This window comes from Gavialis gangeticus, unplaced genomic scaffold (assembly GCF_001723915.1).
Source record: "Gavialis gangeticus isolate Ggan-Ray unplaced genomic scaffold, GavGan_comp1, whole genome shotgun sequence".
Taxonomy (NCBI): domain Eukaryota; kingdom Metazoa; phylum Chordata; order Crocodylia; family Gavialidae; genus Gavialis; species Gavialis gangeticus.
Window position 1 is genome coordinate 160,693,576 of NW_017729022.1, and position 10,240 is coordinate 160,703,815.

Consider the following 10,240-nt stretch of genomic DNA (forward strand, 5'->3'; position numbering starts at 1 on the left):
AAGGTCCCTTCCGACCCTACTTCTATGATTCTATGATAGTATTTCTATTCATTTTGAAAATGAGTAAGCATCCTTATTTGCATGCCCTTCGTCTGATGCAATATCAGTTGTTAAAACATTGAGGGCTCAGGTTTCCTTACTTCCCTGATACTTTAGTAATCTAAGCTGAGCAGTTTACAGATAGGTATTAAAAATGACATGAGTAGGCCATGGTGCTACCATGTAGGAATGGGTTTCTATTAAAAAAAAATGTTGTGCCGTTTCAATTTTTTCAGTTGTATTAATGGAGTGAAGTGGGATAGTAGATCTACTGCCTTCTATCAATGAATATACTAGGGTAAAAGTGACCTATAGGATACATCAATCTAAGACTTTGTTTTACATTTATTATATTAATTAATGCAGTCAACATGCAAAAAGGAATCTGCTGTCTGAAGGTATGACCTTAGGAGCAGAAAATCTTGCTCTGTATTTTATAGGACAAAACCATTATACATACACACTTGCCTTGTACCTGGTTCACTTATACACATTTTGCACATGAATAAATAAAACATTATCAGCTTGATTCCTGAGACCCCTATTAAACTGTCCTGCTTAGCAGGTCTGTTCAAATGCAGGGAAGAACAAAACCCAGTATATTAGCTTATTTTCCCAGCAGATTTTTTTTTTTAATTTGGAGAGCTGGGTATATTTGTTCTGAAAGATTAATGTTACAGGGTTGTTTTCTTTTCTTGAGACTGCTATGAGTGACAGATTCTGGCTTAAGCTACTATGAGAATGTGCCTTATCACAGAAACATCTGACAGAATCGAGGGCTAAATACCACCTTCTTAGTGTTCTAGCCACCTCGTGATTTATCTGCTGAGTCCTTTCTCCAAGCTTTACTTCACAATGTTGTTCAGACCACTGTGAACTTTTGTCGAATTCAAGGCCTCCAACCTAATGTTATGCTTCTAGTTAAAAATAAGATGTCTATTTTTTTTTTAATTGTTTTGACTCTGGAGACAGAATGCTGTTTTGAAAAGGGACTGTAAGTGCAGCTTGCTAGGAATTTGTCTATATTTTTCTAACAAAAATTTGTTGAAATTTCTCAGGTTCAGTATGGAGTCTCTAGTCACAAAAGAGAGAGAGACCCCAGAACAGTAAAAGATGCAGCAATGTGGGAACCGATAGGGAATATGAGACACCCAGGTTCAAGTCTGCTATTGCCACTCTCTCAAATCCCAAGCGAGTATCTCAACCATATTCTGAGCGGCATCGCCAACAGTCTTTCTGTTGGAACAGCCTGCTTTTGTTTAAATAATTAAATATGCATTGGAGCAAGGACATGAATTTGGGTCCTCTATGGTCCAAGTGAAGTCTTAACTACTGGACTATACTCACTGGGTGCATCTACATATGTGCTTTAATGTGCAGTAACCTATTTTACTGTGCATTTGAGCACCACACAAAAACTGTGCTAATCCACTAATGTGCAGTAAAATTAGGCTACTGTGCATTAAGCCTCACCAAAAATGTGTGCACTTTCACTATTGTGCATTAAGGGAGCCTAATGAGCATTTATGAACATGTAGATGCATCCACTTTTTCTGATTATTTATATAAAGTAGTGCACCTTTAGCAAAAGAAACAGATCCATCCAAAAATAACCAGTAGTTTGATGTTTAAGGCACTCACCTAGAATTCTCATGCCCAGGTTTGCAACCAGACCACCAAGCTACTGGCTATTTGAAGTAGATCTCTCTCTCTCAGTCCCTCTTCCCCTGCCCTTTCCCCCATTTTTGTGGAAAAAAACTGAAATACGTTAATTGCATCCTAGTGTCAAACAGGAAGTGTTTGAAATCTAAACAACCATTTACCATCCAGCAGTACTTGTGAACTATCTTAATGTTTGTTTATTGCAAAGTATATCTGGTAGAAGTATCATAGCAGCATCTTCAAACTTTCTTCCAAGTCATTTCTCCTCCCCTAGTTGTTATTTAAATGATAAATAACATTCATTTTATTATAACATTTCTGGAAACCGAAGCTTTTTTACACCTGTTTTTAAGATTTTAATAGTACGATTTTCTAAAGCACACAGAGTCAGTCTAACCATGTCTCCACCACTGAAATTACTGATGAACTATTATTTCAATGACAGCAGGGTTGTTGCTGACGTCAAGCACTTTGGACAAGAGTCGCAGTTGACATGGGTTATTTTCCATTGACATACATGGAGCAGAAGGATGTACTTGTGATTCTACATCAGGCTCTTGCCTAAGCCTAAGCAAGCCACTTTGTCTTCCTCTGTTAAACAGAGACACTAATACCTGGCTACCTCTCTATACTTTAAAAAGCGTGCATAGATCCTTGAACGTAAGGTGCTCTAGGAATGCGAAGAATTAATGTAATGCTATCTGTGTAGATAGACACATATACAGAGGGCACACATAGGCTATAAACAATGAGACCTACCCAAAATAGCAACAACTTCATCATCTTGGATTACTTCCAAAGACCCTGAAACCACAAAGCAAAGGCTGTCCACACTCTCGCCAGCATGGTAGATGAGATCCCCTGGGGCACAATGGACCGTCTGAAATTCCATAGCTAGAGCGCGAAGACAACCATCACTTGCCAGCCGGAATGCAGGGTGCTCCTTGAAAACTTTGCGGTTCAGATGCACGCAGATGTCTGCTCTCATATCTTTAGGGCAAATCTGTAAAACCTAAAAGGAAATTAGGTAATCACTTTCTGTGAAAAAGTCCTAGGTCATTAGACTGGCTATACACCTTCACAGTGTCACCCACTTTATATATTTTACTATACTGGGTTTAGGAACTACTGCATTCTTCTCACAGATTTCTACCTTCAGTACAAAAAGCTCCATAATACTAATTTAGTCTATTTTATAATACCAGAAGGAAAATAATATTTTATCTCAGCAACATGCTCTGCTGGATATTGAATTAATATGTTAATGCTGCAGGTTTTTAAAACAGTAAAATTAACAGCACAGTAATGTAGAAAGCCTTCATAGAATGCCAACTAAAGCCAGAGGCTTGTTTTTGGTGGATATATTTCACTTTTTAATAAGCTATTCAATGAAAAGCCTGCACAAATTACACATTGTGCTTTACCTACTTGGAGTATGTGTGGGAAGCAGAGACTCAGATTCCTTTAGCTAAATAATAAAAACTGCATTAACACATAGCATTTAATCACAAAGAAGTACAAGCTCCTCACACCCTGGCAGATAGGAACGGAGTCCTTCTGTCATATAAGAAGTGGACTTACACCTATGGTGGATAACATTTCTCATGGTGCTCCATTGCAGCAAGTTTCTGTATCATGGCTTTTTACAGCCATAAAATGGTGGCATTGTTTTAGTTATCCTATTGTGCACAATATCAGCTCTACTTTGGGAGATAAACTGCAGACAGGGTTGAGGTGGAGACTAAAGCCTTTCCAGTGTTTGTACACATTTAAAATTACTAGTGAAAATCCCAGAAATGCACAACATGAGCTGGAATTAATGCTACAACAGTTCCTGGATGATACAAACTCTAATGAAGTTGAAATCAAGAGATGCATTATTTGAGATAAATATTCTAATTGAGTACAAGGGGTACACACCATTTCCCTCTAATTCACCTAATTAAGGAGCAGCTTGAAGTGCTCCAGTGTTACTTCCGTATATTTCTCTTTGGAAGGAAGAAGAATCATGGACTCAGTGCAAAGCTCACATGCTGGGCAGGGATAAAACAGGAAACAGTTGGATGACTGTCAGAGACACTGGGCACATCTACCAGAGACACTTTACTGCAGAGCTGACTAATTAGCTCCGCAGTAAAGCATTGCTGTCTACACATGTGGTGCTATTAGGCTGCAGAAAACGAATTGACTCCCACTGTAGGAGAGTACTGCCCAAGGCAATTATTTGTGAGCTACTAGGACCATGGTACCTTCATATTAGTATTAACACCTCAAAGAGATGTGGAAGGGGAGTGTCATAGTTTGCTTTCAGAATTTTCTAAACACTTTTTGTTAAATTTGATTAGAATGACATCTGTGAAACTGCCAGACTTACCTTGCTCCTCATTATTGATTCAATCCCAAATAAATAACATGGTCAGCACCAAGTCAAGCAATATACTGTGATGTATAAAATACTACAAAGATTGATCATGCAAATAAGCTCATCTTTAAATATTTGTTTTACCAGTAGCAGGCTGCATAGGGACAGACATTATGCATTCATCGGTTTAAGTGATCAGAAACTGGTTTAAACCTCTAACAGAACAGACGTTCAGTGCACATAAGCCAGTTTGAAAATGGCTGACACTGATTTGAGATAAACCTGGTTGAATGTAATATCAGACATAACTGGATTTGGCTTAAACCGGTTTATGCAATGTCTGTCCAAGACCCCTTTCTGGTTTAAGATAAACCAGACACCCCCATCATCCTGACATGCTCTCTGGGCTGGGTAGGGCTCTCTGCTCCACAGTAGGCCTGGCCCCTCCCCTCTGCTCCCTGGCTGCAGCTCCAGCACAGACTGCAGGCTGCTCCCCCTCTCCCCTTTACCAGTTTGTGCTAAGCAGGAATTCCCCCCTCCCCTCTGCCTTGCTGAAGAGGTGTCTGTGTATTAGCTAGCAGACCACATGCTGGCTACGGTTCCTGCTGAATCAACAGGTTGATTCTGCCTCCTGATTCTCCAGGTAGCTGGTAATGTCCCTCTTATTTTTTTTTTTTAATGGGGTGATAAACACTGAGTTACAGGGTAATAAACACTGTTATCAGTTCCCTGCTGGGTTAATCAAAGCATCTTGCCAGGGTCTGCCCATCCCTCCCTCCCCCCCAGCTCAGTGGAATGGATGGGAGGGCTGCTCTAGTGCCCCCCAGCTTCTAGGTGGAGTCACTGTAGGCATGTGCCTGCACGTCTGGGATGTCTGTGCAGTTACAAACCAGTTCAGCCTAGCCAGGTTAACATAACCTGCAAAGATTGAATCAATTCAGACTCAGGATTTTTGAATGTCTGTCCCTAGCCCATGACATTATGCACTACCACTGGAAGCTCTGCAGGCATGTGGAAACAATATCATGTTTTATTCACTATGTGGCATTCTAGAACTTGTATATGAATGCAAAAATCAACAGAGCTGACACTTGAGAATTTAAGGACTGGTACAGCCATTTGTCAATCCTATATTGGTTAGCCCTTGTTAAAAATGTGAAGGCTGATTTGTTTTTTTCTCCATTTGCTTTGTTTTTCAGCCAAAAATACCAGGTCTTAATCTCTGAATGTGTCTACATCATACGTTCTCTTTGATGTCCTAAACATTGAAGACATTTTCCATTTATTAAAGTAATTTTAGAAGGTGACAAGTCAAGTGTAATTTAAGACATCTTGCTGTCTCCAAAGGCATTCTTAGGGTTACATATGATGCATTTCCTTTTTAAATAAGGGGAACCCAGGATCTAGCTTCAGTACTCTTACTGGGTTCACCCTGTTTAAAAAGGAAATTGTACAACACACCACTGGCAGAGGCTTTGCTTTCCCCACACCCATGTCAGGGCCAGGCATCTGGGAACTGCCCCCATGCTGCCATGTCTCCCAGCCCCCACTCTCCAGCTGCTAGAGAGCTGCACTACAATCAGGTATCTGCAAACTGCATCTGTGCTGCCACCACATCTCTCCACTGTCCCTCTCCATCCCCCTGCCCCACAGCTGTGGCATGGGAACAGCTAAAAATTACCCATCCCTAGCATAGTTCCCTACTGGCTGGAAGCTGTGGTCATGCCACAGCTGCTGGGCAGGGGTAGGGAGGGGAAGGGGCACAGGGCAGAAGCAGTAGGAGTGTGGATGCAGTTTGCAGATACCCAGCTCTGGGGCAGTTCTCTTCCAACTGGAAACTGCACCAGTGCTGCATCCTGGTGGCGGAGGGCTATGGGAAGCACTGACAGTGCAGGAGCAGCTCCCAGCCACTGGGCCCAGGCACAAATACCCCACTGCCGATATGCTGCTAAAAACCACCTGGCCCCCACTGGACTGGAGCCGCGAGGATGAGTGGAAGTGGCAGCAAAGCAAGCACAGCTGCAAGCTACCTGGCCCTGGGACAGCTCTTCACTTTCTGGTCCTAGTATGGGCATAGACAAAGCCCTCCAGGTCCATGGGCCAGATGCAGTGGCTCAAAGGTCCAAACCTCTCCCATACACCATATCCTGCTGACCCCTGAACTGAGCAATTATTGAGAAGGCTGATGACTGGAGCACTGTTGTAATTTTCCAAACAAACTGCCCTGGAACACAGGGACACATCTCTCTATTGACAAGAGAAATGGAGACTCTGTCTATTAAAGCAGCAACCCACATGAAGACAATTTTGTCTGTTCTGATGTTAACCTGATAAATCTGTTAACTTGATAAACAAGATGAGTGTTGTAGTACTTCAGTGAATTAGGATGAAAATATTTTTCCTAATACAAAGTAAATCCCAAATCCCCTTTGTAAATATCCTTTAAAAAGGTAAAATCTAGTCTATGTTAAAAACCTCTGTCTATATTTTAAAGCTATGTTGTAAGCCAGGGTGGCTAATGTGACAAGTGGCATGAGCATCCTGTGCGTGTGTGGCAGGCAGCAGGGTGGCAGAAAGGGCAGAAAGCAAAGTAGCAAATTGGGAAGAGAGAAAAGAGAAAGAAGCAAAAAGCAGAGCAGCAGATAAAGCAGGACCACAGGGCTGGGAGCAGAAAGCCAAGTAGCAGGTCAGGCGGGAAAGAGGATCAGAGTGATACTTGGAACTGATATGGAACTAATTTGTGGCATGTCTACCAAAAGGCTGACCCCAATGTTGTAAGCAATACCCTATAAATATATTCCCATCATGCAGCAGATCCTACATTTTGTACTTGCACATAGTTGCAAGCAAATTTCCATCATTCAGGAAATTGTCATAATTTTCTAAATTAAATAATTTTTTTTAAATTACAGTTTTATGGGAAATTTTATTGTGTAAGGTAGCACTGTTTTTTTTTTTTAATATTTCATCGTGGAACTGTATCTTTTTTCCTGAGGTATTTTTACTCTATATTTATTATTTTTACGTTGCCTCATTAAAATATCAATGGAAGAAATAACATAATAGTATGCTACTGCTGACATATCAAAAAATGACAATCACTGGAATTATTTTTTTTAATGAAATAAAAATAAATAGCAGCTGCTACTTAGTATGGATTGAAGCACCTTATCTTATCTAGATTCAAGTAAGTTTCTCCCTTTCAATATAATGAAACAGCTTGACACATTCAGAAAGTTTTCAGAAGGTCACTTGCTTATTTTAAAGTACATTTACTCACCTTTTCTGTATCTATCCCCTTGGACATTGACCAGGTGGAAACAATATAATCCATCACACGTTCACTCAGACCTTTGGGCACCTGGTAGAGCTTAAGGAAATCCCGGACACTGTTCAGCATTTCATGGTACCTGTTTGTGTTGGCATACATTTGCTGGAAGATGGTTGTCACATTGCCAAAAATGGTTGCATACAGAAGTGCTGTAAACAAAATTAAAACAAAGTAAGAAAGGGAAAATGCCGGTCTATCCATCTTCTAATGTCTAAGTGCCATTGGGCGCATCCTCACGAGATGATACTGCGCAGTGGTTACTGCGCATTTATTTTGTACTTGTGTAATCAAGTACAAAATAAATGTGCAGTAGTGCCAGCAAACACCTTTTAAGTGATGTTACTGCACAGTAGCTTAATGCCACTGTGCAGTAGCATATTAACACTTTGTGCTAATATATTATTCGGCCACACATATTATTCAGCTACTGCGCAGTCAATGTCTCGTGTAGGCGCACCCACAGTCCTTCAATGTAGGGAATGCCAGTTCCATAGGAATGTACACAATTACTACACTGTGTGAGGCTGGCAAGGCCTAATACGTAAGAGTATGATTTTGTGGGTCAGCTCTAGTATGCATGTTTGGAGTTTCTGCATAATTTATGATGGTGGGTACTCAGAAGGGAAGGGACCTCATGAAACTTATTGCATATATTTGTCTTTGCCCATGAAACAATTCAGAAACTTCAAAAACCTTATGAAAACTAAGTATAAGAAACAAGACTTCAAGACACATAACTTGACAGCAGATGCTTTAAAATTTCAGCTACAGTTTATAGTGCCTATGTTAAAATGCCTTCAGTGACAGATTTCCTAGATTTAAGTACATTACTAGAGCAGTAAGTCAAGACATCATTATCCACCTCAGTGTGGCAACAACTGTATGGAAGATGGAAAATATAATTTACAGCTACTATGGGTAAGTGATTTATAGATGCAAGGGTAATAATACATAAAATCCTGCATTATGTTTTAATATTCTCCAGTGGAAGAACATTAAGATCTTAGAGAAGAACAAGAACAAGGGCACCTAGAGAGAAGAGTATCGGAAAAGCTTTCTGATTGCAAGGATTTCTGACTGCAGTCAGTTTAGTTTCAGTGGCCAAATGGTTTATTTATTAAGGAATTGTAAAATGAAATAAAATTCTCCCAACATATTGTTTAGAGACATGACTTAAGAAAATCCACTTGCTCAGGGCACTCGGACGAATGAGAGGAATGAGTAGCAGATGCTGTACTTGCACTGCAGCGGTGGAATCCTGGCTCTCCTCTCCATTCCCTGCCCAGCCCAGCAAAGCGTAGCTCTGAATGGGAGAGAGGCCTGTAAAGCATTATTGATCATACTGGGTGCTGCAGCAGCTCAGTGAGAGACAAGCCAAGAAATTCCCAGAGTCAACTGGACAAGTGATAGGATCAGTCAGTCAGAGGAGGGTTGGCCAGAAAAGAAGAGTTAAATTCTGAGAATGATTTCTAGCATTTCAGAATTCAGTTTCCATGCATGGGGAAGAGGGGGGAGGGAGACTTTCCCCACATCGCTGCTCAGAATACTCAATATCTCAGGGCTTCCAGAACTCGCCTGGAATGGACAAGAGCCAGGTTTAAGTTGCTTTATGACCCAAGCCAGTGAAGCGGTCTGAAACCGGCTTTCTTACATCCTAAACAAGCATCCTCACTAACAATGTAGAGTCAGTTTCTCTCTTCATTTTTCTTCCAGAAGCTGCTCAAATTTGTGTAAATAATTAAATATTCCCTGAGCTAGAGAGAGACTGACAGAGAGGCCTGGTGATTAAGGGATTCGCCCGGGATTTTGGGGACCCAGATTTAAGTTTCTTTTCCAAATCAGTGAGAGAAGGAACTTTAAACTGTGTCTTTCATATCTTATACAAATGGCGTAATGCTTAGACTACTGGCTATTCAAGAGAATGTAGTCAATGCTGCTGCTGGTTGGTACTGTCCAGCAGTGCTGTTTCATTCCTCCTGAAGAATTAATCCTATGGACAATACCTCCAGAAATCACACTCTGGGGTCCAAGTAGTGGAGCCCAATGCTAAAGAAGACTGTTAGGAAGGCATGCCTCTCTTTCATTGCCCTAAATGTCCCCTGAGAAAACGTCCTATAAAAAAAATACATTCCTATGAAGAGTTTTCAACAATCAACATTTTCTAATGAAGGGCATTTTATAAAGAGTTGCTCTAATTAAAGCACCCAGAGCATTGCATGTGTATCAGCATCCCTGCGCTGAGAAATGGCGGCTGGAGTGCTTTAACTAGAGCTCGTTGAATGACCTTTAGTTAATGCATCCCACCACCATTTTACAGTGTTTTACACTGATATATGTGATGCTGGAGTCTGCTGGAGCATGGTAATTACCATGTTCCAGCAGCCTCGATTAATTGAGCCCACACCAATGCACTGTAATTACAGCATGTCGAAGCAGCCTCAATGCATGTGTATAGGCGCCCCAGGATTCCAGCAGTGAGCAGACGCAAGCAGCAGGTACCTGATCAGTGGTGAGAAGAGGATGCTAGCCCACATCCCTCTCCTCAGATTTCTTCCATTTCTGTGTTTTTTCTCACTTTTTGTCCCCTTCTCTTGCTTCACCTTTCTTGCCTCCACTCCTTTGAGAGAACAACTATTTAAGTCAGGATTACAGCTGACTACTATTCAGCCATTTAATATACTTCAAGACCTCACAGGAGGTCTTTAGTAACCTTCTGGGCCAAGTACAGACAGTCAAAAAGCCCGAGGGGGGATTGATTCAATCTGTGCAGTTTTCTTTAAACTGCATAGATTGGATCAGGAGAGAACAGAATATTTCTCCTTGGGGGGGGGGGGGGGGGGACCGGG

General features: G+C 41.2%; 1 protein-coding gene across 1 annotated transcript in view; it reads right to left on the reverse strand.

Annotated features, from left to right (window-relative positions):
* Nucleotides 1-2,176: 2,176 nt before the first annotated feature.
* The window catches only part of KCNH1 (potassium voltage-gated channel subfamily H member 1), a 197,676-nt gene continuing 189,612 nt past the window's right edge, over nucleotides 2,177-10,240 (reverse strand). Inside the window, exons 8-9 of the mRNA XM_019515899.1 lie at nucleotides 7,344-7,543; nucleotides 2,177-2,713 (exon numbers count right to left, since the gene is read on the reverse strand). Coding sequence (XP_019371444.1) covers nucleotides 2,441-2,713; nucleotides 7,344-7,543 — 473 coding nt within the window. The 3' untranslated portion in view covers nucleotides 2,177-2,440. The remainder of the gene's footprint in view (nucleotides 2,714-7,343; nucleotides 7,544-10,240) is intronic.